General features: G+C 39.8%; 1 protein-coding gene and 1 non-coding gene across 4 annotated transcripts in view; both read right to left on the reverse strand.

Annotated features, from left to right (window-relative positions):
* Window positions 1–3555: 3555 nt before the first annotated feature.
* LOC144321374 (U6 spliceosomal RNA) lies at window positions 3556–3657 on the reverse strand. The gene has a single exon (XR_013387042.1). It is a non-coding gene; the product is annotated as a U6 spliceosomal RNA (small nuclear RNA).
* Window positions 3658–4256: 599 nt separating this feature from the next.
* Window positions 4257–26477, reverse strand: part of SPTLC2 (serine palmitoyltransferase long chain base subunit 2) — a 109971-nt gene continuing 87750 nt past the window's right edge. The window contains exons 10-12 of one of the 3 annotated variants that reach the window (XM_077910167.1): window positions 18701–18836; window positions 15082–15211; window positions 4257–9747 (exon numbers count right to left, since the gene is read on the reverse strand). In XM_077910167.1, the coding sequence (XP_077766293.1) occupies window positions 9628–9747; window positions 15082–15211; window positions 18701–18836 (386 nt within the window). In that variant the 3' untranslated portion in view covers window positions 4257–9627. The remainder of the gene's footprint in view (window positions 9748–15081; window positions 15212–18700; window positions 18837–26477) is intronic. The other 2 variants (XM_077910168.1, XM_077910169.1) reach the window with 2 other exon arrangements.

The following is a 26477-nucleotide window of genomic DNA, read 5'->3' on the forward strand; positions in this document are numbered from 1 at the left end:
TTTCATTAGGCTGAAGCTGCCATGTTTTGGTCAAATGAGTCAAATATTGGCAACTTCATGTGGTTCAACCTAATAAGATGCTCGGTACATGGCAAGGACTCAAATGTTAGCCGAAAGAAACCAGCCTTTGAGCACCTGCTACACCATATTGCTTTTGTGAGACAAAAGGTGAGGCTACCTTGTTCTTTTTTAGGATATATACTTTTTTCACACCCAGCCTATTTTGTCCTTTGAAGTCAGAGCTCAAGTTCATTCATTTGGTCTTCAAAGGAAAACAAGGCATCATCTAGGCACGATACATCTTTCTGAGTTAATCTGATTCTAGTCTTCCATTCTTTGAGCTATTTTACAACTCTGGAGGTTGCTGGTAAGAATAGCGAAGTAAAATCATTATTGTCTTTAAGAAATGCAAGTGATGGGGGCACCTGGTTGGCTCAGTGGTTGAGCGTCTGCCTTTGGCTCAGGTAGTGATCTCAGAGTCCTGGGATCAAGCCCTGCATCGGGTTCCTCTCAGGGAGCCTGCTTCCCCCTCTGCCTATGTCTCTGCTTCTCTCTGTGTGTCTCTCACAATTAAATAAATAAAATAAAAATGAAAGAAAGAAAGAAAGAAAGAAAGAAAGAAAGAAAGAAAATCTTAAAAACAAAAAACAAACAAACAAAAAAGAAATGCAAGTGATATCCTGTCCTCTAGAGGTTCATTTGACCTCCCAGTGTGGAAGAAACCAGTTCTACCTTTATTTGCATGTTCGTTTCAATATTCCTGATCTATAAATGTTCTTGTTTTTTAGTATCTCCTTTGGTTGGTTGTCGTATCCTTATCAGTTTCCTTATTCATGAGTCAAATAAAATCTTTGACTTATGTTCATTTTTATATCTGTAATGGAGTCATGATTTTTTGAGAATTATGTTCTAACAGTCTTGTTATACCCAGTCAATTCCTACCTCCCCAATCTTGGCTCCCAGCAACCACTTCTCCACTCTATCACTGTAGGTTAGTTTTGACTTTCTAGATTTCCATATTAATAGAATTATACTTATGGATTCTTTTGTGTTTGGCTTCTTTATTTGAGCATGTTAAGATTCATTTATATGGTTGTAGGTACCAGCCATTCCTTCTTCACTGCTGAGTAATTCCATCAACATACTACAGCTTGCTTATCCATTCACAGTGGTGGCATTTGGATTGTTTCTAGTTAAGGATTATTATGAATAAAGCATCTGTGAATATTCAAGTGCCAGTGTGCACATGCTTTCAGTTCTCTTAGGTGAGTGAAACTGCTGCCAAAAAACTGCCAAATTGTTTTCTCAAATGGCTGTGCACTCTGCATTCCCACATCTTTGTCAACACTTGGTATTGTAATTCTTTTCATTTTTATTTATTTTTACTTTTCATTTATTTTTTTTATTAAAATTTTTTTTACATTTTTATTTATTTATGATAGTCACAGAGAGAGAGAGAGAGAGAGAGAGGCAGAGACATAGGCAGAGGGAGAAGCAGGCTCCATGCACCGGGAGCCCGACGTGGGATTCGATGCCGGGTCTCCAGGATCGCGCCCTGGGCCAAAGGCAGGCGCTAAACCACTGCACCACCCAGGGATCCCTTTTCATTTATTTTGTTTGTAATTCTTTTTAAATGTAGCCATTCTAGTGGGTGGATGAGTGGTGGAGTCTTATTGTAGTTTTAATTTGCATTCCCCAACAACCAGAGATGTTGAACATTTTTCTATGTGCTTTTTTGGCCATTAGTGTATCTTCCTTTGTGAGGAGCTTGTTCAAATCTTCTGGGTCGGGACACCTGGATGGCTCAGCGGTTTAGCGCCTGCCTTCAGCCCAGGGCATGATCCTGGAGACCAGGGATCGAGTCCCACGTCCGGCTCCCTGCATGGAGCCTGCTTCTCCCTCTGCTTGTGTCTCTGCCTCTTTGTGTCTCTCATGAATAAATAAATAAAATATTAAAAAAAAATCTTCTGGGTCACCTGGCTGACTCAGAGTGCCCGACTATTGATCTAACGGTTGTGAATTCAAGTCCCATGTTGGGAGTAGAGATTACTTAAAAATTAAATCTTTGCAAGCGTCTGGGTGGCTCAGTTGGTTGAGCATCTGACTCAGTTTAGGCTCAGGTCATGGTCTCAGGGTCCTGGGATTGAAGTTCCACATCAGGCTCTCTGCTCAGCACATTCTGCTTGTCCCTCTCCCTCCCCCTCTGCTCCTCTCCTCGCACATGTGCGCATGTACGCCCTCCCAGATAGATACTATCTTTTAAAAATACAAAATTAAAACATTTTAAAGGTTTTGTTTATTTGAGAGAGAGCACAAGCGTGAATGGGGAGGGGGGTTGCGTAGGGGCAGAGGGAGAGGGAGAAACAGACCCCCAGCTGAGCGGGAGCCCAGTGCTACTAGGGACTCGATCCCAGGATCCTAAGATCATGACCTGAGCTGAAGGGAGACATTTCACTGACTGAGCCACCCGGTCACCTCCACTCCCCACCAAAAAAATATCTTTAAAAAAGATTCAAATCTTCTGCTTATTTTTTTAGTGAATAGTCTTGCTTTACTGAGTTTAAAGGGTTCTTTCTATACTCTGGATAAAAAGCCTTTGCTAGATATATACTGTGGATGTTTTATCCTAGTCTGGAGTTTGCATTTTCCTTTTATTGAGTCTTAAAGTTTTCATTTTGATAAAGTACAGCTTATCAATAGTTTTGAGCCATGTTTTTCTTTTTTTAAGGTTTTATTTATTTATGAGAGACACACAGAGAGAGCAGAGATACAGGCAGAGGGAGGAGAAGCAGGCTTCATGCAAGGAGCCCAATGTGGGACTCAAACCCAGGAATCCGGGATCACGCCCTGAGCCAAAGGCAGGTGCTCAACCGCTGAGCCACCCAGGCGTCCCTTGAGCCATGCTTTTTGTGTTCTAAGAAATTGTTTCCTCATCCAAAGAAACAGATTTTCTTTTATATTTTTCTCTTGGAAGTTTTATCATTTTTATGTTCAGATCTATGGTTTGAATTAATTACTGTACATGATATTAGGTAAAGATTGAAGCTCATTTGAAGCTCAGTACTTTCCCTGCTGAATTAACTTGGCACTTTGTCAAAAATCAACTAACCAGGGACACCTGGGTGGCTCAGATGGTTGAGTGTCTGCCTTCGGCTCTGGTCATGATCACCTCCAGGTCCTGGGATCAAGACCCATGGGGGGCTCCCCACTCGGTGGAGTCTGCTTCTCCTGCCTCTCCTCCTGCTTGTGCTCTCTCTTCCAACTAAATTAAAAAAGAAAAATCAGGGATCCCTGGGTGGCTCAAAGGTTTAGCCCACGCCCAGGGCGTGATCCTGGAGTCCTGGGATCGAGTCCGGCATGGAGCCTGCTTCTCCCTCTGCCGTGCTCTCTCAAAAATAAATAAATAAAATCCTTAAAAAAAAAAAAAAAGTGGCTAACCATATACATGTGATGGGTCTATTTCTGGACTATTTTTATGTTTATTCTAGTATGTTAACATACAGTGTTACATTAGTTTCAGGTGTACAATATAGTGGTTCAACAATTCTGTTTCTCAGAAATATGGAACGCTTCATGAATTTGCATGTCATCCTTGCATAGGGGCCATGCTTCTCTGTATGATTCTAATTTTAGTATATGTGCTGCTGAAGCGAGCATTATTTCTGGACTATGATGTCTTATTTGTTCTGTATGTCTTATTATGTTCTATTTGTTCTAATGCCAAATGCAGTCTTGGTAGAAAGCTTTGAAATCAGGTAGTACAGTTTCTCTTTCAAAATGGTTTTGGCTATTCTAGGTCCTTTGCATTTCCATATACCTTTTACCAATTTGCCATCGTCTACCATAAAAGCGCACTAGGGATCTTTTTCAATACTTGAAATCCTTCACTGATTTTCTCCACTGTGTAAGACAACTCCTCACGCCGACAGCCCAGAGAAGTAAGCCTCTGCCCCCTCCTCGCCAGCCCCCTTTCTCATCTTCCCCTTTGTTCAGAGGATTAGCCACATTTTCTTTTGGATCGTCCATGTCTTAGAAAAGTTTCCTCTGTCACCTCTGTCTAAACCACATACTAGTTACATGTTTTTATCATGTTCTTTATTTTTCCTTCACAGCACTCACCAGTTTGTAAAATGACATATGTGTCCATATGCTTATTTGTTTACTGTTTGTTTCTTGCTGGTATTGGTAATGCTCAGTTCAGAGCCCGGCATGGAAACAGCACTCAATATTTACTGGTTGAATGAATAAAGGCAGAGTTAGCGTTCTGAATAGTTTATTTGGGGCAAAACAATATATTTGCATGGGATGATTCTTAAGTCATCTTGAGAAGTTCCCCTTCAGTTCTTAACATGTGGTCGCAAACTGATACACCTAGCCCATCCCATTATTTATAGATTCACAGTCATCCAACAAGGTAAAAAAAAATAAATCATCTGGCAAAGAAGGAAAGCAAGGGTAAGGGAGAAAGAGAGAAGGTGACATTTTAACACATGACTAAAATTTAAGATTTTTAAATTTACATTTCCCCCTCTCACTTTCTCAGATTATAAGCATCACAGCAATGGAGAGGGATTATCACTGCACCTCTTGCAAAGTCCAGTTTACAGGCAAATTGGTCAATGTAAAAATAAAGGCCAACAAAATAAGATCTCAGCTCCCCATACACAATTTCTCTATACTTATTATCTTTCCCCCTTCTCTTAACATTTGCTACCATTATACAGAGAGGGATCATCAAGACTGTGTGGGCATGCTGGCTGATGCTGGTTGAACTGACACAGGGATTTCACCAAGGATCCTGTAAAGAACCACCAAGGATGCTTTTTATCGACTCAACCATTGGTTTAACATCACTGAGGTGACATGACCTAATGTGAAGGGTGAAGACAAATCACCACTCCACCTCAGTCAGGAGTATGTCCCATATTCCCCTGGCAGGCCCACGCGGGGTGATGGAGCTTCACACAAGAAACCTGAGGAACTGTTGGGAAAAGCAGACTTTGAATGGACTCAAGGTTCCTGGTGCACGGAGGGATCACTTATCCATGGAGATGGCAACAAGGCAAATAGATCACCTAGCACATCAGGGTGCGATTTTGTCTTTACCTTTCACTTAGTTTCCCCACAACTCCAAAGGAACAAAACTTTGGGTATTGCTTCATCAAAAACGCATAACCGCAGTGTAAGAACCATTGCATTCTTTAGGGTCAGTTTACTAGAACTCATCATACAGAAAGAGTCACAGTTCAAGGCCATCCATTGTGTGTACTATGTAGTAAACAAGACAATGCCCACAACTCTCCCATCCAGCCACTCCCAAGGGTAGGCTGGGAATATCTCCAGACTCACAGAACTAGAATATACTTCAGTAAGTCCATCCACAAGCTAACTCCTTTGCACCACCACCCCCTCTCCCCCAAAAGACTGAATCTATAGCAAAAGGTGCTTGGAAGACAGAAGTCACTGGAAATGACAAAAGGGGCAACGTTTTCCATACAATTAAAAGCAAAAGGATCACTGGCTAGTCCTAGCATTTCTTCTGTATGGTAAGGCAGGAAGCCAGCCTTCTAATTAGGTATCTGGGTACATGGTAATTGGGTAGGAGCCTAAACACTACATTTCCTGTGGATAAAGCTGAGAGAGTAAGATCTGCTTTTCTCCCTGTGGAAGGTATTTTGATTAACTGACTTAATAGATTAAGATGCCTGCTGGGCACTGAGCTTCCATGTTAAGCAGGTAGCAGCATCTCTTTAGGTACTGAGGCTGCAATGAAGCAAGTAGCAGCTCAATAGCCAAGAAGAATCATTTGATTTTCCTAACTTCCTCTTCATGGCCCCTCTGGTCTATGCTGAGTTTACCTGTGTGAAAGGCTTAACAGTTCTGATCTTTACAAAGATAGACATTCAGAAGGAAAAGCGCTATGCTCTTTCCCCTTTGCTAACCACATGGGTTGGAGTCAAGCGAGATTAAAGCCCATCTTGGCTTATGTAGAACACCAGGAAAAACATCCTGGGAATTAGGTCACAGCAGTTCTTTATACAAGAGAACCTAGAGCCAGTCAGTTGTATTTAATCATCTGTAGGTAGCTTTGCCTCATCCCTACAAATTCTTACAAGAATTACCCAAATTCTTCTTCACTGCCTATGGCACGACTAGCAGTCCTGTGCTATTTCCCAATCCAGCATGAATAGGGGCCAGAGAGCCTCATCAATTAGGAAAGGGAACAGGGTAGGCAGAGAAACAGGGAGATAGTGGGAGATGGCATCTCGTTTTTCCCCTTCGCTGAGGAGCCAGGAAATCTCTCCATGTGAGCCATTTTTCCTCCTGGTTTTCACTAACAGAAATGAAGCAAAGCATACTACAAAATTCAGCTAGACTGTACTAGTCATAACAAACTCAGATAAAGGCTCCCTCAAGTAGGGAAGAAAGAAGTTTCCGGACTCCTGAAATGTAAGGCTGAGTGTCCAAAGACAGGGTATCTGATCTAGTGATCCTCCAAACAGCACCACCATATAGGTTTTCTCTGGAGTTGAAATTCTAAAAATCAAGAATTGGAAGTTACAGAAAGAAAGGCCGAATACCCTTAGATGGAGGGATTATGATGAGAGACAAAGCATTGGCACAATATTCCATTCCTGGGCTTCTGAAAGGGCATTAAGCAAACACACAGCCCTTAGCAGTCATAGGGTATTTCTATTCCTTCTGACTGCTTCAGGAAGAAGCGTGTTTTGACCATCTGAAGTACTCACCGTATCAAGAAAGTTTAAGACAGTAACCATAGGACTAAGATGCCAAGTTCCTCAAACAAGCAAGCAGTATGGTGAGAGGTTCTGGAAACTAAGATGATTTTTAAAGGGAAGAAATTTTCCAGAGCAAAGCAAAAAGTGAAAGTGCTCCAAAGACTCCATCCCTGAATATACTCTTTCAATATTTACTTGCTGTAGAGTGTATGCCATGTTCTAGGGTAAAACTTCTAAAATAAAGGTGGGAGGAGAATCTGCCAATGCCTCTTGATCCATTCTTTGTGATTCTGATGTCTCCTGGGTATAAACGTCCTGGTTTCTGATGTGATCTGCAGAAAAAGGTCTTATAAACCTGAAATGGATAAAGGCAATGCTAAATAGAAAGAGGGATGAGAAAAAAATGGTAAGGATTAGTCACATCTCTGTTGACTCTGATTATCACCTTTGGTAGTAACCGTTAGCTGACTCCTGTTTGCATCCCATCAGATTTGTGAATCAGGCTGTGTTAAACCATGCACTAAACAACACTTACGTCTACTCATTGCCAATAACTGTATTTATATACACCTGTATTTCCCCAAGTGCTTGGTTAAATGATACTTGTGATATGACTGGACTCTAGATTTATTTACAGTTTCCAAGAAGAGACAACCAGCATGTATAACATTTTGTCCTCTAGAAAGCAGAGGTCCTGGGTGGATCACAGTTTTGTCTCTTCAAAATAAATTTGTAACTTAACATCTACTCTGACATAACTTTGCACCAGCAAAGTAATATATATATATATATATACACATACGTATGTATTTAAATGCCCATACTGACATTTTAAATTGCAGCGACTTCATGCAAGTCAAAATAAAAAGAGTAGCAGGTAAGTTCATTGCTTGAAGTTTGTGACTTTTGCAAACCCTACACCATTTGACGAATAACTGCAATGCGAAAGCTATCTGATGTTCTAGTGAGGTTCTATGGTGAGGAACTAGATGTAAAGGTTAGCAATGTATTTCTTCTACAGGACTACTTAGTTACCACAATCTCTTTTTTACTTCAACTTGTGTATGCTAAATAATAGTCCCTGAATTTCTACTTGCTTCTTTTATTCACTCTTTTCTATTCTCTAAAAAAGCAAAACACAACCTTGGAATATTTCAAAGGCTGAAAGCTCTCAGATGCTGAGAGTGACCAAAGGTGACTTAAGACATGAAAGCAAAACTTCACCAACAATCCTATTGCTTCCATCGTCCACTACATGTGTCTGCACAAACACCACAGCTGATGACAAGAAGCCCAGGAGAATTTGGACTGATAATTTCTATCAATACAAGGAGTGATCTCAAAAACAGAGACATGCAAAACTACTTTTACACAGTGTTGTTCCATTTTTTGCCCGATCCTTCCCCCATATTACTCGATAACTACTAGAAGACAAGCTGATCTTGGGTATAATAAAGTCAAAAGTTCTCTTCATTTAAGCTTTGGTCAACAGAAAAAAGGAAGAGCTTTAACATGGTGGTTTTCAGATTTGTTCTTTGGTCAAGCAGTATAAAGCTCTCTGAAAGAAGTCCCCTTACCTGGCATGAAAAGAGTCAAACTAGAGGATCCCAGTTTGGCAAAGACATAGGTATTCAAAATTTCTCAGGGGGAGAGAAAAAAGAAAGAAAAAAGAAACCCTAAACCCCAGATGCCAGATTAGAATCGTTTTAGGATGTTAAGAGTAAAAGAGAACTAGCACTCAGAAGAATAATATTTAAATGGGTCAGCTTCTAAAAAGGGTAAGTTAATATCTTTAATCCTTAAATAGGAACATGGCAAATGATTTCTGAGCAGAGGATTTACCAACATTTTCCTTTATCAGTTTAAATCCTAATCTGGACCCAGACCCAGGCTGAGGCTGTCATAATTTTGAAAAGCAGGGAAGAGTAAGAACCAAGCATGGACATCCTGCCAGTTCACACTGCCCCAACCCTCTCACCCCTGCAGGACTGCAGGTCACCCTGCTAAGCAGCTGTGGACACAGGACATGCAGTGAGGTGTGAGTCAGCTTCACCACGAAGGTCCGACCAAGGTGGGATGTGGGTGCTTTATGAACAACTTAAGTATTTTAAATGGCAGGTGGAAGTGTTAGTTTAGAGCTTGGAGAGAACTCAGAAATTGGGCATTCCCCTCAGACAGTGATCATCATAGATATTTGATGGGGAAGGAAGAAATCACCTGGTGACCAGAACAAGACCAAACCTTGGTCGGCTCCTGGCCAGGGGAAGTTCCATGATGAGGGGCAGTTTTTAGCAATGCTAGTATTTACTGTTTTCCGTCAACAGCTAAACTTCAAACGAAAGGGAGAACACTTTGGTTGACTGGTTTAGTAAGGATTCCAAGGTTGGTAGCCTCTGAGATCTGGATTGGAAGTAAGTGGAAGGCACTTGCTCCTTGGGGAGGAGGGCTGTATGAGTCTCAAGGCTGCAGTGCCGGGGCCAGTGGGAGCTTTGGAGGGGCCAAGTCTGCAGGCGGCAGGGAGAAGGTAATGGCCCACGTGGTTAGCCAGGGCCAGGCTAGGGTCAGTGTGATTTCACAAGAAGAGTTAAAAAATAAAACATTTTTAATGGACAAAAAAGTAGACTGGGTCACCTTTTTTTTTTTTTTTCTTTGTAAGGTGAAATGTAGCAAAGGAAGAATGTGAAGCAGTTTTTGTTTTTTGTTTTGTTTTTTTTTGTTTTTTTACTATTTACAAAATGCCATTTAGAGCGAGGTGGCCACCATCAGTAGTTGAGGAAATGTCTTTCATGTGAGATGGCCACAGAAGTATGGTTCCTGGAACTGGCTCAGAAAGGCCACACACTGTACTGAGTGAGGGTGAGTTCCTCCAAGGGAGCACCAAAAAGGCTCAGTCTTCTGTTTCTTCATACGTAGTCTCATCAAAAGGCCTGTCTAGTAGAGGCACCAACCGATGACGGGAATACTTCAGTTGCAATAGGTCCCCAACTTCGTCTATCTCCTTTAAAGCCTAAAATATATAAAAGCAGAGGTCAGTCAGAGCCAAGAGGATACAGGCATGCCTGGTGCTTTAATTTCCTAAAAATGTTCACGGCAAGATTATCCTCTGGTGGAACTGTTTGTGTCTAGTGCATTAACTCTGATCTAACTACAGGACAGCTGCGGAAAGACCGCTTTTTGAGCAAGAAAGTCAGGCTGGTCATGAATAATGGGTTGTGAATAGCAGTGAAGCAGGATAAAGGGTATAAATCATCAAAGTACATCACGCTTGGTAGAGGAGTATCCACCCTGAACTTGCCAGGCTGGCTACCACTGTCACTTGTCCCCTCATACTGTAGTACTTGCTGATTCTATCATCATGCTACAAGAAAACCAATGGGAAGTGTGCGCTGAGATGCTTTCTAAATGCAAGATGAAGAGAGCTCCCAAAGTGAACTGCTGATCAGACTTAGTAAGAAAAAGGGGAAGCCATTAGGAGACTCTGGGTAGGTAATGTACAGAGAGTAGATGAGGCAGCAAGAATGGACAGAGCCAGGACTTAAACTCAGGCATGAGTTTGAACTCTAAAATCCTAATCTTGAAGAGATCTTTTCTTCCCGTCAAAACTATCTCAATTTAACTTTTTCTTTTAAAAAAATTTGCTCTTTTGTTTTTCATAAAAAATTCAAACATTAAAACAAGTTATGCAAAGTCTCTTCCTGATTGCTACATCAATCAGTTCACAGTTAACCTTTCCAAAAAATGGCACAGAGAGTCAGAACAGAGGACCCTAATATGGGAAGTGGATATGTGTTTGTGATTTCTTAGGAACACTCTAACAGAAGGATATGGAAGCTTGAGGCCCCAGATACTTCTCAGAGAAATCCAAAGAAGACTACAAAAATTCTGTAATACTAGGCTCTGGGCTTTTCACTAAAACCACCTCAGGCATGTCACAGAATGCTCTCTAGCCCTCGTATTCTCTCCCCAAGTGCCTGTGAATGGTAGGTACCCAGTGGATCCAGTAACAAACTTGGGGTGAAGGGCCTTAGCTTTGCAGACAGGACGTCTCATTAGACCAGGAAATGGTAAGGTGGGCAGTAGCTGCCAAAGTGTGACTCTCCAAATTCCCATCATGCCGCACACATCTTCTGTCCACTATTACAGTTAAAATTTCATATGAAAATATATACCTTCTACGTCATAAAAGGGAGTCAGCTAAATATTAGTAAAAGGTATATTTACTTGTTCTTAAATTTATATTTTTAAAAAGATTGTATTTTTATTTATTTCAGAGAGAAAGAGAGAGTATGAGCAGGAAGAGGGGCAGGGAGAGAGAGAATCCCAAGCAGACTCCCCACTGAATGTGGAGCCAGATGTGGGGCTCAATCTCACAATCCTGAGATCAAGACCTGAGCCAAAATCAAGAGTTGGATGCTTAACTGACTGAGCCACCAAGAGCCCCTAAATTTAACTTAAAAAATCAGTGTTTGTAGAGAGAAAAATCCCATGAATAAATAGTATCCCTTATTTATTCTAGCAGAAGAAAAAAAGTCTTCATTCGAAATGTGGAAAATAGAGAAAGCAAATTAAGAGCTGGACCTCAGTCCTCAGCTTTCAGAACAGTGGTATCTTGAGAAAACTGAAACAATTTAAGATTGAATTTCAGCTAGGAGAACCCATTAGTCATTTATCCCCCTGACCTCTGATATAGGATTTGTTAATTTAAAACAACATGACTTACTAAGATCACCAAGTAAAAGACATTTATGAATTCTGACTTCAGAATATTTTTTTCATCAATGTAAAAAAGAAAAGGAATAGACAGAAAAAAAACTCCCAGTAGCCCAAAGGGATCTAAATTCCATGATTTCCTCTGATCCTACACCAAACATTTCAGATAAATAGGTTTTATTTACATAAAACCATAACTAGAAACTGCTAGTTTGCTGTTACGTAGGTCACCTGGTTAGGGGAGGAATAAGGGACAGTTACAAGTATCACCATCCATTAGCAAATCATCTATACTCAACTGCTGGATCATAGGGTGAGATGGGTTCTTAGGGAAAAACATATAAATCATAGAGTTGAGTTTGGTCCTTGAATAAAAGAATATTCTAGAACAGCTGTCCCTGGAGCTGATCGGTAACCCTGCCTTTCTCATTTTAAAAAATAAGTTTTATTTGATACAATTCATATGCCATTAAAGTCACCTTTTTATTTTATTTTTTTTAAAGATTTTTTAATTTATTTATTCACAGAGACACAGCTAGAGAGAGAGAGAGAGAGGCAGAGACACAGGCAGAGGGAGAAGCAGGCACCATGCAGGGAGCCCGATGTGGGACTTGATCCCGGGTCTCCAGGATCACGCCCTGGGCTGCAGGCAGCGCTAAACCGCTGCGCCACGGGGGCTGTCCCATATTTTATTTTATTTTATTTTTTTAAAGTCACCTTTTTAAAGTGTACAATTCACTGCTTCTTATCTAATCTTAAAGTATTATCACCTCAAAAAAGAAACCCCACGTTCACATCCTCATCCCTGCCTTCTCCAGGCCCTGACAACCATCAATCTAGTTTCTGACCCTATGGATTTGCCTATTCTGGACATTTCATAATGTGGTTTTTCATGCCTGGCTTCTTTTACTTAGCATAATGTCCTCAAGGTTCATCCGGGTTGTAGGGGTCCAACTTCATTCCTTTTCCTGTGGTGATCCAGTTGTCTGGTACCATTTGTTGAAGAGACTATTCTTTCCTCATTAACCAGTCTGGGCTCTCTTGTAGAAAATCAATTAGCCATAGATGCTTGGGTGTATTTATGGACTCTCAATCCTCTTCCACCATTGCTTTAATTGCCGTATCTTTGGGTTTAAGATTTTATTTATTTATTCAGGAGAGACACAGAGAGGGAGAGAGGCAGAGACACAGGCAGAGGGAGAAGCAGACTCCCTGCAACAAGCACGATGTGGGACTCGATCCCGGATCCCAGGATCACGCCTTGAGCAGAAGGCAGACGCTCAACTGCTGAGCCACCCAGGCATCCCAATTGCCGTAGCTTTGTTGTAATTTTCAATCCTGGGGAGTCTGACTCCTCCAACTTAGACTTTCTCTCTCTGAACTATTTTGGCTATTTGGGGTCCCTTACAGTTCCATATAAACTCAAGGATCAGCTTTTCCATTTCTGCTAAAAAGGCCACTGGAATTTTGATAGGCATTGCACTAGATCTACATAGTTTTATAGTTTTCAGTATACAAGTCTTTCATCTCCTTGGTTAAATTTATTCCTGGGTATTTTATTCTTTTGAATGCTAGCACAAATTAAATTTTCTTAATTCTTGTTTCTTCACTGCTGGCATATAGAAACATACTAATTTTTGTATTGATCTTTAACCCTGAAACTTTGCTAATTATGTTTATTTATTAGCTCTAGCAGATTGGTTTTGGTTTCTGTGTGTGAATTTTCATTTCTATGTAACCATGTCACATGGTTCATTACTAAACAAAAATTCATTTGTACTTCATAATGCTCATGTTTACCTCCATAAAACAGTGCAGGACAAAATGACTTCAAGAAATCTATGCTTTCAAAAAAAATGTACTTTATGCTTCAAGAAAAACTAAATGGGAAGCAAAAGCAAACAATTCCATAAGTGGATCTTACGAAAATGATGAGAACTCTCAATTGGCAAATATATTTATTGGCAACAGAAATCTACTTCAATATCTTGGTTAAATTCTTTCATGAATGTGTATAGTCCTCCAGAGTCAAAGCTGTTTTCAGAAGACACAGTGTATCACTATAGCCATTGCTTATAATGACACAGATGTTTTTTCAAAGACAAGTCAAACTTTAAATATAAATAGAAGAGAATGAAAGAAAAGCTGTTATCAGTAGGGTTAAAAAAAGAATCAATGCAGAAATTCGGCAGTAAGATTTCTGAGGAATGGGAAAATCTATTGAAAAAATCTGAAAAGAACAATCAAAATAAAGAAAAAAGACACAGTATCAATAATAAACGGAACCCAATTTCCCAGTATTGGAATTTGATTAAAAATATATTCATACTTGTGGAAATTTTGTTATATAGAAATAGGGAAGAAGAATTAGTCTTCAGCTGCTCAGAAATTTAAAAATTTCAAATAAATTGCTACAAAGAACTCTTAAAAACATGTACTCATAATATTCAAGATTAGCTTTCCAATGAATTAATGGAATACTTTTAGCAACTGCAGCTGACCTGTGAACGACGAGGGTTTGAACTGTGTGTGGGTCCACTTATATGTGATTTTTTTTCCAATAAATACAGTACTATAAATGTCTTTTCCCTACGATCTTAATAATATTTTATTTTAGCTTTATTATAAGAATATAGTACATAATACATATAACTTACAAAATACATGTTAAGTGCCAGTTTGTGTTATCAGTGAGGCTTCCAGTTGACAGCAGTACTTAAGTTTTGGGGGAGGCAAAAGTTACATGTGGATTTTTGACCCTGGGATGGTGTGTGTTAGTGCCCCTAACCACCCTGCACCCCATTCCGGGTATTGTTCAAGATCAACCATAATTTTATGTAAATATTATGTTCTAGAGTTCAATAAACTCCCAGAAAGAATTACTTATTTCATGTCTGAAGTCTTCGATATGAAATAATAGCATGTTAACAGAATATCACAAGATAAGAATAAATTAAGACCATAATTCAATTCTGTAATTATGAGCTGTTATCATGTGCCTTATTATTACTATGAGCCGTTATTACAAGGTAGGTTCTGGAGATATAGAAAAGCAAAAGAGACTTAGTCCCTGCTCTCAAGCTTTATACAATGGAGAAGACTGCCATTAAATAATTCCAGGTAGGAAGGATTTACTAAGGGGGAATCTTAAGATTCCAAGGAAATACCAAGCAAGAGGATTGAGGAATTCCTTTGGGCAAGTTTCCTTTGAATGGAGATGTGAAAAATCAGTAGGAGTCAGGCAGGCAAAAGAGAGAGGGGGTTCAAAAGAGAATATTCTACAGAGAGACAGGACAACATACAAGAAGGCTTACAGTAGAAACAGCTAGAGAACAAGGAGAGTTATACAGTTGTAGAGGCCATAATAAGGGAGAGAGTGGAACAAGATAAAGCCAGAAACTCCTCAGAACCCTAATAACACAAGGTCTAGTGGGCAATGCTAATGGCTTTGCAATTTTTTTGTAAACAGCAATGATTTAAGCAGCATTGTATACTCTGTTCTCTATTTAACCAGTTAATATCTTAGATGCTCAAAGAACTTCAGGATCAACAGATGATCAATTTCATTTGATATTTATATAAATGTATATTTATACAGGTATATTTATATCAAGTGAAAGTATCTACTTACAGTATCAAGGATTTCTTTGGTATGAGCTGCTGACAGGCAAAACCTGGCTCTGGACTCAATAATTGGAGTAGCAGGAAATCCCACCACAACTACACCGATATTCCGCTTCAGCATCTCCCGTCCAAAAGCGCTGTGAGGGGAAAACAGGGTAAAGAAACCCGGAAGAGGGATCCCTGGGTGGCGCAGCGGTTTAGCGCCTGCCTTTGGCCCAGGGCGCGATCCTGGAGACCCGGGATTGAATCCTATGTCGGGCTCCCGGTGCATGGAGCCTGCTTCTCCCTCTGCCTCTCTCTCTGCCTCTCTCTCTCTCTCTCTCTGTGTGTGACTATCATAAATAAATTAAAAAAAAAAAAAAAAAAAAAAAAGAAAAAGAAAAAAAAGAAACCCGGAAGAGTAATAAACCACAGCATGAAGGTCTTGTGGTCCTGAATGATTTAAACTCTTAGGTGATAAGACATTGGGGACTTCTATTAGGAATTTCCTCTAACTTCTTTTCAAGTTAAAACTGCCAGAGTGGCTCAGTCGGTTAGGCAACTGACTCTTGATTTGGGCTCAGGTCATGATCTCAAGGTCCTGGGATGAGCCCAGCATAGCAGTGGGCTTTGTGCTCAGTGGGGAGTCTGCTCATCTCCCTCTCTCTCTGCTCCCCTGCCCCTTCCCCCAGCCCATTTGCTCTCATTCATTCTAAAACGGATAAATCAATCTTAAAAAAAAAAAAAAAAAAAACCCAAGTAACTGCCAGGTTATGAATAACTTCAATTCAGTCCTAAAGTGATCTTCTCCCAAATGGTTTCCTTCACAAAGATAAAGAATATAGTTGTCAGAGACTGCTTTTTAATAGAGCTTGTCTAAACTAATTTACAGTTATAGCCTTAAAGTTTTCCTGACACATAAGAGTGGTTCAGAGGCTTCAAAATGAATTGAGTTTAAAACTCTGTCTTTGAAAGTATTAGGTTTGGCAGTTTAAACAATTCTTAAGATGAAGAATGCAGAGGATCTGCTGTAACATGGATATCTTTCTACTGGCAGAATGGCCAACTAGTTTTAGCCCTCCAGACCAGGCACTTCTTTTCTTTCTCCTAAGTTTATGTATTTATTTAGGTGATCTCTATACCCAATGTGGGACTTGAACTCACCATCCTGAGATCAACAGTCACACACTCCTCTGAGCCAGCCAGGTATCCCAAAGGCTATTTATTTCTTTGATCAACTTGAGTGTTAAGCTGCCTTTGGTATTTAGGGTTTCCTTTAGTGTCTGTGAAGCAAACTCATTCCCAGGCTTCAGCTGACGGCCCAGACTACACAAATCTCGTTTAACTCTTCACCCCAAGCCAAACTGTGGCACATGACCTTATACTCCACATCTGTATCTTGTCTAAATAACACAATTCTAACTTTCACGTAAATTTCATTTGCTAATTATGTTAGGACCTACCATATTCCTTTCTTGACTATTCCCTTAGCATTTTAACTTTTAGTTTATTTAATCTCTACACTCAACACGGGGCTTGAACTCAACCATGAGATCAAGAGTCGCATGCTCTTCTGACTGAGCCAGCCAGGTACCCACCCCTTCCTTTAGCATTTTAAAGCATTAGTTTGAGAATAAGAAATACCCCATGTTTTGGTTATCCCAGTAACTAATTACGTAAGTGCCAGCCTTTCCCCACTCTTTCTAGTACTTCCTCTGGCCCTGAGGAAGGTCTGTGTCTTCAGGACACCCTCCCAAATGGTCTAGTTAGTTCTTTATTCCTGTTCACCTTAATCTCTCTAAATCTTTATTTTAATGTATACAGTTAGTTTCACCTGTGTAGAATTGGTTAGACACAGTCCCCTCCAAAGAAATAGTTCTAGATTAAGTCCTCCAGACCAGACAACTCTTTGTTTATTTATGATAATTACATTTAAAGAAGAGTGAGAAAATCCTACACCTCTGCTTTGGTTCATTTTTTCCATTCCCTCTGAAGGCTATGATGCCAAATACTCATATGACTTTCTATTGAAAACTCAACTCTTTTTCTCTCAGTGTCCACCTTTCCCCCCATTTTCTGCCTTCTTACTACTTCTAGGTTCCCTGCTTTAATATGCTCTCCTATATATCCATTTTAATAAACATTTACTGAGTACCCTCTAAGTGCCAGGGACTCTGGTGGGCACTGGGAATTCAAAGATGAATAAAAATATTTGCTCCTTTAATGAGTTCAATTAAACCTGAGAAACAATCCTTATCCAATTTTATATTTAAGATCCAGTCAAAAAGAAAAAAAAAAAGATCCAGTCAAAATTCACAAATCTGAAAAGATGTGTTTTTGTTGTTGTTTTAGTTTTACTGAGTCTACACTAAGCAGATAACTCCTTTTTTTTTTTTTTTTTAAGATTTTATTTATTTGATAGAGAACACAAGCAGGGCGAGTGGGAGAGGGAAAAAGCATGTTTCCTGTCAAGCAGGGAGCTGGAAGTGGGACTCAACCCCATGATCAAGACCTGAGCTGAAGGTAGATGCTTAACTGATTGAGCCACCCAGGCGCCCCTATTTTACATTTTTTATTTTTTTAATTTTTATTTATTTTTAAGATTTATTTAGTTTATTTATTCATGAGAGACACAGAGAGAGGGGCAGAGACATAGGCAGAAGGAGAAGCAGGCTCTCTGCAGTGAGCCTGACACAGGACTTGGCCCCAGGACCCAGGATCACACCCTGAACCAAAGGTAGACACTCAACCACTGAGCCATCCAGGTGCCCCTCTTTGACATTTCTGATGCAATTTTCATACAATTATTTTGCAAAGAACTGTATTTGCTCACTTCATATTACTTTTCAAATGTCTTCTGGTTCCATTATACATCTGGACTTCTCAAATACATTGGAAGCTATTCTAGGGCAAAGCTTTGCATTATACACTAGTTGCACAAACCAAAGAAACTGGTGTAATCTGCACCTTGGGAAGCCATGCAATAACATGCCCTAACCTTAGAGCTCACTACTCTCCCTCGGGCACTGCATTTCAGCTCCACTCGCCTTCTTGCTATTCCTCAATCAGCTAAGTATGTTCCTGTGTTATGGCCTTTGCACAGAACTTCTTTCTCCACATGGCTAACTCTGCTCCTTCAAGCTCAGATGTTACCTTCCCTTTCCATAGGCTCACCCCCCACCACCCCATTTAATACTGTCATCTGCCTGCCCATGGGGCCCTCTCAATCCCCCATAACCTGCTCTACTTCTCCCCATAACATGTAATGTCTTCTAGCAAATACATAACTTATTTATTATGTTTGTCTGACTCCTGTCTCATTAGAACATAAGCTCCAAAAAAAAAAAAAAAAAAAAAAGAACATAAGCTCCATAGGGACCAGTATTTTTACTGTGCTCTGTCCACTGATCTATCACAATCTCCTAGAAGAGAGCATTAAACTCAATGTTTGTTTAATGAAAGACTAACAAGCTAACATATTTTAAAAACTGGAATCCACTATTTAATCTATGGAATTTCTAGCAAATGAAGGTTAACATAATGAGGCCAAGACACTTTTTCCTAACAAAATACATAAGCCTGAGTCTAATATCACAGGAACCTTAAGACTAATCAGAGGACAGTCTGTAATCTGCAATAGAACATACCCAATTTTGGCTGGCATGTAGAGCATCAATGGCACCACTGGAGAATCTTCATTTCCATAAATGATGAAGCCCATCTCTTTCAGACGTCTCCTGAAATACCTGGTGTTTTCAGCTAACTGCTGTATACACTGTTTGCCTGGAAAATCATGAGGAGGAAAATAAAAATAATATTAAGATAAAAGGAGTGGGGCAGCCCAGTGGCACAGCGGTTTAGCGCCGCATGCAGCCCGGGGTGTGATCCTGGAGACCTGGGATTGAGTCCTGCGTCGGGCTCCCTGCATGGAGCCTGCTTCTCCCTCTGCCTGTGTCTCTGCCTCTCTCTCTCTATGAGTAAATAAATAAAATCTTAATAAAAAAAAAAAAAAGGAGTGGAAAAAAGATAGCAATCTCCTCTATCTCCATTCTATCAGCCATGATATGTTTGGTTCTGCATGTCTTTTTTTTGTCTTTTTTTTAAGCTTTTATTTATTTATTCATGAGAGAGACACACACACACACACAGAAGCAGAGACACAGAAAGAGGGAGAAGCAGGCTCTATGCAGGAAGCCCGACATGGGACTCGATCCCGGGTCCCCAGGATCAGGCCCTGGGCTGAAGGCGGCGCTAAACCGCTGAGCTACCCCTGCTGCCCTGGTTATGCATTTCTAACATAAAATATTTTCATAGAACAAACTGTATGAAATATAAAAATAAATCTTGCTTTGTATTCTGTCACAGTAGGTATTATTGGCAGATTTTGAAATAATGTACAAAGTGAAGTTTAACTATTAGTATTTTCGTGACACATTAGCATCTTCAAACATTCTCATCAATACACCTCATTTAACATTCTACCATTCCTTCACAGTAGGTAGAATATTCACTGTTCTCTTTATTTGATCAGGCAACTCTCACAAAGGTGGTAACTGGCTTAGCGTCACATGGTAAGTAATAAGGCACAGCTGAGACTAGAACCTAGGTTTCTGGACTTCAATATTCATTCCAATGAACTGCACTGCAAATAATTTTACAAATAAGATCAGATCTAGAGCCATTTAGAGCTTCAAATTCTCCTCTTCAGAGTTTGATTTTTATGTCACCATTTCCCTGAAACTTCTATCAGACAACAGTGTATCCATAATAATGTAAAATCATATTTTTAATCCTAATTTGTTCATCGTCCCTAAAATACAAATGGATTAAAACAAACATTTCTCAGGGTGCCTGGGTAGCTTAGTCAGTTTGGCATCTGCCTCTGGCTCAGGTCCTGATCCCAGGGTCCTGGAATCGAGCTCCCTGCTCAAAAAGGAGTCTGCTTCTCCCTCTCGCTCTGCCCCTCCCCCTGCTTTGCTCTCTCTCATGGGGTCTCAAATAAATAAGATCTGAAACAAAATTTTCTGAAATTGCTGACTAAATATTTGGACTGGTTTTTGACATTATGGTAGGTCAGTCTATGAATAGAGGTCCAAACAATTGTTCTGTTCTAAAGATAAGCCTAAATTCAAAACATCAGCTTGCAAAGGACTAACAACTGTTACAGGGTCTTTTCAGCCACGAATACTCACAAACAAGAAAAGGTTGCAGTTGTTTTTTCACATACATTAGAGAGTCAAGAAATTCACATTTTAAAAAATACATATATCATACAATTCAAAAGATAAGTTAATCCCGTCGATCAGAAATACAGGTGGTTAACAAATGTCCTTAGAATACCAACCCATCAAAAAAAAAAAAAAAAAAAAAAAAAAAGAATACCAACCCATCCATTCATTGATGAAAAGTTACCCTAGATAAGTCTTACAAATAAGGTTTGTAAGATAAACCTAATAGATAAGGTTACAAATAACCCCAAGTTAATACTTTGTGCAAATAACTTCAAGTGGACCAGAGAATAACACTCAAGTTTAGACTGGCTTACTGTGAATGCTGAAGAATGCCACTTCAGTTATGACACTTGTCTTAAAATAACAAAGCAGACATTAAAGTATGTTACATTTAGGTACGCTGAGAACTGATGAGCCCCTGTGCCCAAGTTTTTCTCCACAAATACCAGTACATGCTTATTCTACATTTAGAAAGTGAGACTTCTACTTCTGGCCAGGATAGACTACCCAGGACCAGATTTACCTTTCTGCTGTAATCAACAGAAAACTAGACAAAGCACATAAAAGAAAATGTACATAAAATGGTTTTCAAACACCAGGTCATTGGCAGCACAGAACTGTGCTGCTGGAGACGAGGAAGACCAGACATGAGCCTCTGGATTGCTCCGTGACTGGCTAGAGGCAGGTCCCAGGCTTCTGCCCATGGAGAGGAACCTAGCCTGGTCAGGTGAGGATACCGGAGATGGGAGCTGAGGATGCTAAGGTGGCTAGGATTTGTTGGGAGCAAAGAGGAGAGGAGAGAGGTGCAAAGGGAGAGGTGGGGCGGGGGGGAGGCTCTGAGGAAGGGTCCTCTTGAGCCTTTGGCAAAGTGTCATCTGCCCTGCATGAGAAGAAACCTCCAGGGCCTGGGGAAAGAGCCACCAGAAAGCAGCGGAGTGAACAGTTTCTGGTGCTCATGTGGAGCTGACCATATTTTCACCTCCCCAAATTAAAGACCTCAGAATCACACTTAGCTGGGGAGTGAAATTAGCCCTAGACTAAAAGTTGCTGTGGATCCACTCTAACAAACCTTAAAAGTAGGTCTGGAAAGGATCCAACTGATTCTTATTTATTTTTTTAAAAGAGTTTATTTATTGAGACACACAGAGAGAGAAGCAGAGACACAGGGAGAGGGAGAAGCAGGCTCCATGCAGGGAACCTGAAGTGGGACTCGATCCCGGGTCTCCAGGATCACACCCCGGGCTGCAGGCGGTGCCAAACCACTGCGCCACCAGGGCTGCCCCATGATCCAACTGATTCTTTTTTTTTCTTTCTTTTTTTGATCCAACTGATATTAATAACAAAGTCCAACACTACCTAAATAAAGGAATACGACAAAGTGCAGGCCCCTGATAATGTAAAATTTACATCATCTGGCATACAATAAAAAATTCTAAGCATTCAAAGAAACAGGAAAATACGACCCACCAACCAGGAGATAAGTCAATCTACAGAAACAGACCAGAAATAACAGAGTATTGGCAGACAAGGAGGCACAAAATGCTAATTATCCTCCATACACTGAGAAAGGTGGAGGAAACATGATAAAGGGAGAAAGGAAATAAAGAGGAACAAACAATTGATACATGCAACAATGCTGATGAATCTCAAAAGCATTATGTTAAAAAAAAAAAAAAAAGCATTATGTTACATGAAATAAGCCAGCCACAGAAGACTACAGACTGCGCACATTTGTTTGTAGGATATTCTAAAAAAAGACATAGGTATAGATACAGAAAACAGATGAGTGATTGCCAGGGAGTGGAGAGAGGACTGACAACAAAGGGGTACAAGGGAACTTTTGGGGGGTGACGAAAACATTCTATCCTTCGATTGTGGTATCGTTACCAGACTGCATACATTTGTCAAAACTCATGGAATTGGGCAGCCCCAGTGGCTCAGCAGTTTAGCTCCACCTTTCGCCTGGGGTGTGATCCTGGATACCCGGGATCGAGTCCCACCTCAGGCTCCCTGCATGGAGCCTGCTTCTCCCTCTGCCTGTGTCTCTGCCTCTCTCTTTCTCTGTGTCTCTCATGAATAAAACAAATAAAAATAATAAAAAAACAAACTCATGGAATTATACACTTAAAATTGGTGAATTATACTGTATACAATTGATAACTCATTAAAGATCATTTTTAGAACACTGAGTGATACACCTGCATATTAGTATATCTTACTTTTTTCTGCACCCACTTTATTATTTTGCAACTTGTGACCTTTTTCTCATCACAAACCAATTAAAAAAATTCTTTTTCTCATTTGAAGAACATCAAGAAAAATTAAGGAGGAATCACGGAAAAGAAGAAATCTTAAGGAGGTAGACCTTAACTTTTCCAATTACTATATCATTCTAACCAAGTTTTCTTTAATGAGAGGAAGTGAAAAGTCTCAGTCTCCCTATTCATCACCACCTGCTCCTTGACAAGAAGAGTCCTGGAAGAAAATAATCTAAGATGACTCTTGCGTAGCACAACCTGAAGACAGTGGGAACGGGCATTTAAAATCTCCAACTTATACATCCCCATTCTTGCTGAACAGTTTTCCTTTCAGTTAAACCGCTGAGCCACCCAGGCTGCCCTCTTTTTCTTTTCTTAAAGTAATCTTTACACCAACACTGGGCTCAAACTGAGGACTCCAAGATCAAGAGTCACATGTTCCATCAAGTGAGCCAGCCAGGTACCCCTCTAATAGGGATTTAAAACAAGTGTAGGGACACCTGGGTGGCTCAGTGGTTAGTGGTTAAGTGGCTGCCTTCAGCCCAGGGCGTGATCCTGGAGTCCCGAGATCGAGTCCTACATCCGGCTCCCTGCATGGAGCCTGCTTCTCCCTCTGCCTATGCCTCTCTCCGTGTCTCTAATGAATAAATAAATAAAATCTTAAAAAAAAAAAAAGCAAAGTGTAAAAAGAAGGCTTAGTCTTGTTCACAAAAATACCCCCTAACTTAAAATGTCTTTATCCTTTTACGAACACAGATGGTAATAGAATAGGTCAGGATCCTTCTCTACTTCTTAAACGTAAATCTATTTATTTATTTATTTATTTATTTATTATTTATTATTTATTTATTTATTTATTAGATTTTATTTATTCATGAGAGACACAGAGAGAGAGAGAGAGGCAGAGACATAGACAGACGTAGAAGCAGGCTCCACGCAGGTAGCCTGATGTGGGACTTGATCCCGGGTCTCCAGGATCAGGCCCTGGGGTGAAGGCGGCACTAAACCACTGAGCCACTAGGGCTGCCCTAAATCTTTTTTTTTTTTAAGATTTATTTATTTATTCATTTATGATAGACATAGAGAGAGAGAGAGAGAGAGAGAGAGAGAGAGAGGCAGGGACACAGGCAGAGGGAGAAGCAGGCTCCATGCCAGGAGCCCTACGCGGGACTCTATCCCGGATCTCGATCCCGGATCTCCAGGATCGCGCCCTGGGCCAAAGGCAGGCGCCAAACTGCTGAGCTACCTGGGGATCCCCAACATAAATCTCTACTTTTAAGGATGATAAAAAGCATCAAAGCAATTTTGAGAAAACCTCTATACTGATTCTCTTGACCCTTACAACTAAACCTCACTCTATGGCTGTGTGTTTGTGGAGTTCTTCAATATGGTTAGAATTAAACCATTTTTAGAATCTCTTTAAAAAAATCTACAGCTTGGCATAAAAGAAAGAAAAGGAAGCAGGAGTACATAATTTATTTCTCAGAAAATGTAAAAGATAACTTTAATAGGTCATTTTTAGTCTTCAACTTCTTTGCAATAAATTTTATGCTTATGAATTAATGAAGGATCAATAGATTGTGATGGCATCATTAGATCTAATACTTTTAAGAAAACAGAAAACCTAAGAACAAGGGGCATCATAATTATCTACCTATTGACAACCTATTATTAATAACTTTGAATCACTTTTACAAAATAGATTAGATTTGGGGGCTATATTCATTAACCAATGTCAAATATGTGAAGCTGAACCAATTGCATTTCAGATATTCTCCAAGACGTACGTTTTTATCAAGTCTTAATCCACATTCTTCAGGATTCTCAGCCATGTAAGCTTAACATATGAAGGAACTACTGGATAATTACTCAAAATTTCATTAGCCCTCCCAGACAGGTTATCAATCAGAACAGATAGTGTTCTATGAGCTACAAATTTTCTAAGGTCCTAGGACTAGTTAAAAAAAAAACAGGATAAGGGGATCCCTGGGTGGCGCAGCGGTTTGGCGCCTGCCTTTGGGCCAGGGCGCGATCCTGGAGACCCGGGATCGAATCCCACATCAGGCTCCTGGTGCATGGAGCCTGCTTCTCCCTCTGCCTGTGTCTCTGCCTCTCTCTCTCTCTGTGACTATCATAAATAAATAAAAAATTAAAAAAAAAAAAAAAAAAAAAAACAGGATAAGACCTATGTACAAACTAAAGGGATGCAAAGGACAGCAGATATTTTGTCTTAAATGGCATTCGTGCTAACTACTCAGAACTTATGCTCCAAAAAATATAGCATGTACTCACGTACTTAAATAGCAATATAATTGTCAATTTAGCTGATGAGATTTTATATAATTTATAACATAATCAACAAAATGTGTTTGAATCTGCAACTTCAAAAATAACATTTCCAGTGTTAAATGAAATCTTTCAAAAGAAAGGACACAAACATAAATGATGTTCAGCCAGAGTTGATCCCCTAACTCACATCATACTCCATTATACAGCTCCTAATCTTCTTAGATTTCCTGGATATGCTGATATAATCTGCTTTCCTGGGAAAAATAAAATAAAATTACTGCTACTCTTCAGACTTATACTTTCCAATTAATTATAATGAGCTGGAAGAATCTGAAATTCAAGAACTTCTCTCCCCCCTCTTCTTGTTAAAGGTCATAATCTCAAAGCAGATACGGGCCTTCTTTACTGAGGGTCCCCCAAACAAAACAGGTAGCCGTAAGAATGGTTTCAATTAGTTTTCAGCATTAACCATGAAGTAAGGGCCATAAGGCAGGATAAAATATGGAAAAATACTACCCATGACCTTGTTCTAATTTATACTTTCAAACACATTACACTGTGGATATTTCACATATCTCTTTAATTCTATATGTCTAAGAACTGAACTTAACAATCTTTTAGCTTAATCATCTGTCTAAATGTCACATTTTTGTTATTGGAAAGTTCATTTTTCTAACATTTTACTTTGGTGGATTATACTTCAGAATAGGAAGGAACTATGTTTCATGCTAGTGGTTTTTCTCTTCAAAAGCTTTTTCAAAAAAATGGAATAAACTCAGACATTCTGTGTTTGCTTTGCCTATGTTAAGCATGTCTCTCCACTGAAATCTACAATGAGACTGTATCTTAAAGATTTTATTTATTTATTCATGAGAGACACAGAGAGAGAGGCAAAGACATAGACAGAGGGAGAAGCAGGCTCCTCGCAAGGAGTCCGACGTGAGACTTGATCCCAGGACCTGGGATCACGCCCTGAGCTGAAGGCAGGTGATCAATGGCTGAGCCACCCAAGTGTCTCTATCTTAAAGATCTCTTAAACAAGTGTTTATATAGTATCAGGTAAATGAGATCACATACAAACTATGTTTTCAAAGACTATCCTGACAGTAATTATAGAAGCTCTCAGTACTGATTTCCTTCAAGGCACAGAAAGTATGTAGTACAGTCATCACAGTGCCAGGTTCAGTAAATGCTTCTTTCCTTTCCTTTTCATTTCAGTTATTATATCTCTAAATATTACCAAGTCGACTACCAGCCAGCCTTATCTCCTGATAAGATACTACTATATATAATCTACCGTAACTGAATGGAAGATTATGTTGATTCATATTATCTAAATTAACATGGCATTCTCTCAAGCTAGTGGTGCTATATCTGAACCACTGTTAGGACAATATCTCAATCTCTTGCTCACCTGGAAGTATTTGGGGCTGAGGTGAAGACAGAGTCAAGGTCTGCCTTAACTATTCCTATCACAGCAGTTCTGAAAACTGTCAATTATTTGCACGGTAGAAAAATCTCAGATGCAAAATCACGATGACACTTTCAAAAGAGACAAAGAAGGCAAATTTAAAAGTTATTTCACAGCTGAGGAAACTAAACCAGTGCCCAGGAAGGCTAAGTAACTCCAATGGAGGAACCAGGAC

Source organism: Canis aureus, chromosome 9 (assembly GCF_053574225.1).
Source record: "Canis aureus isolate CA01 chromosome 9, VMU_Caureus_v.1.0, whole genome shotgun sequence".
In the NCBI taxonomy this organism is placed as follows: Eukaryota; Metazoa; Chordata; class Mammalia; order Carnivora; family Canidae; genus Canis; species Canis aureus.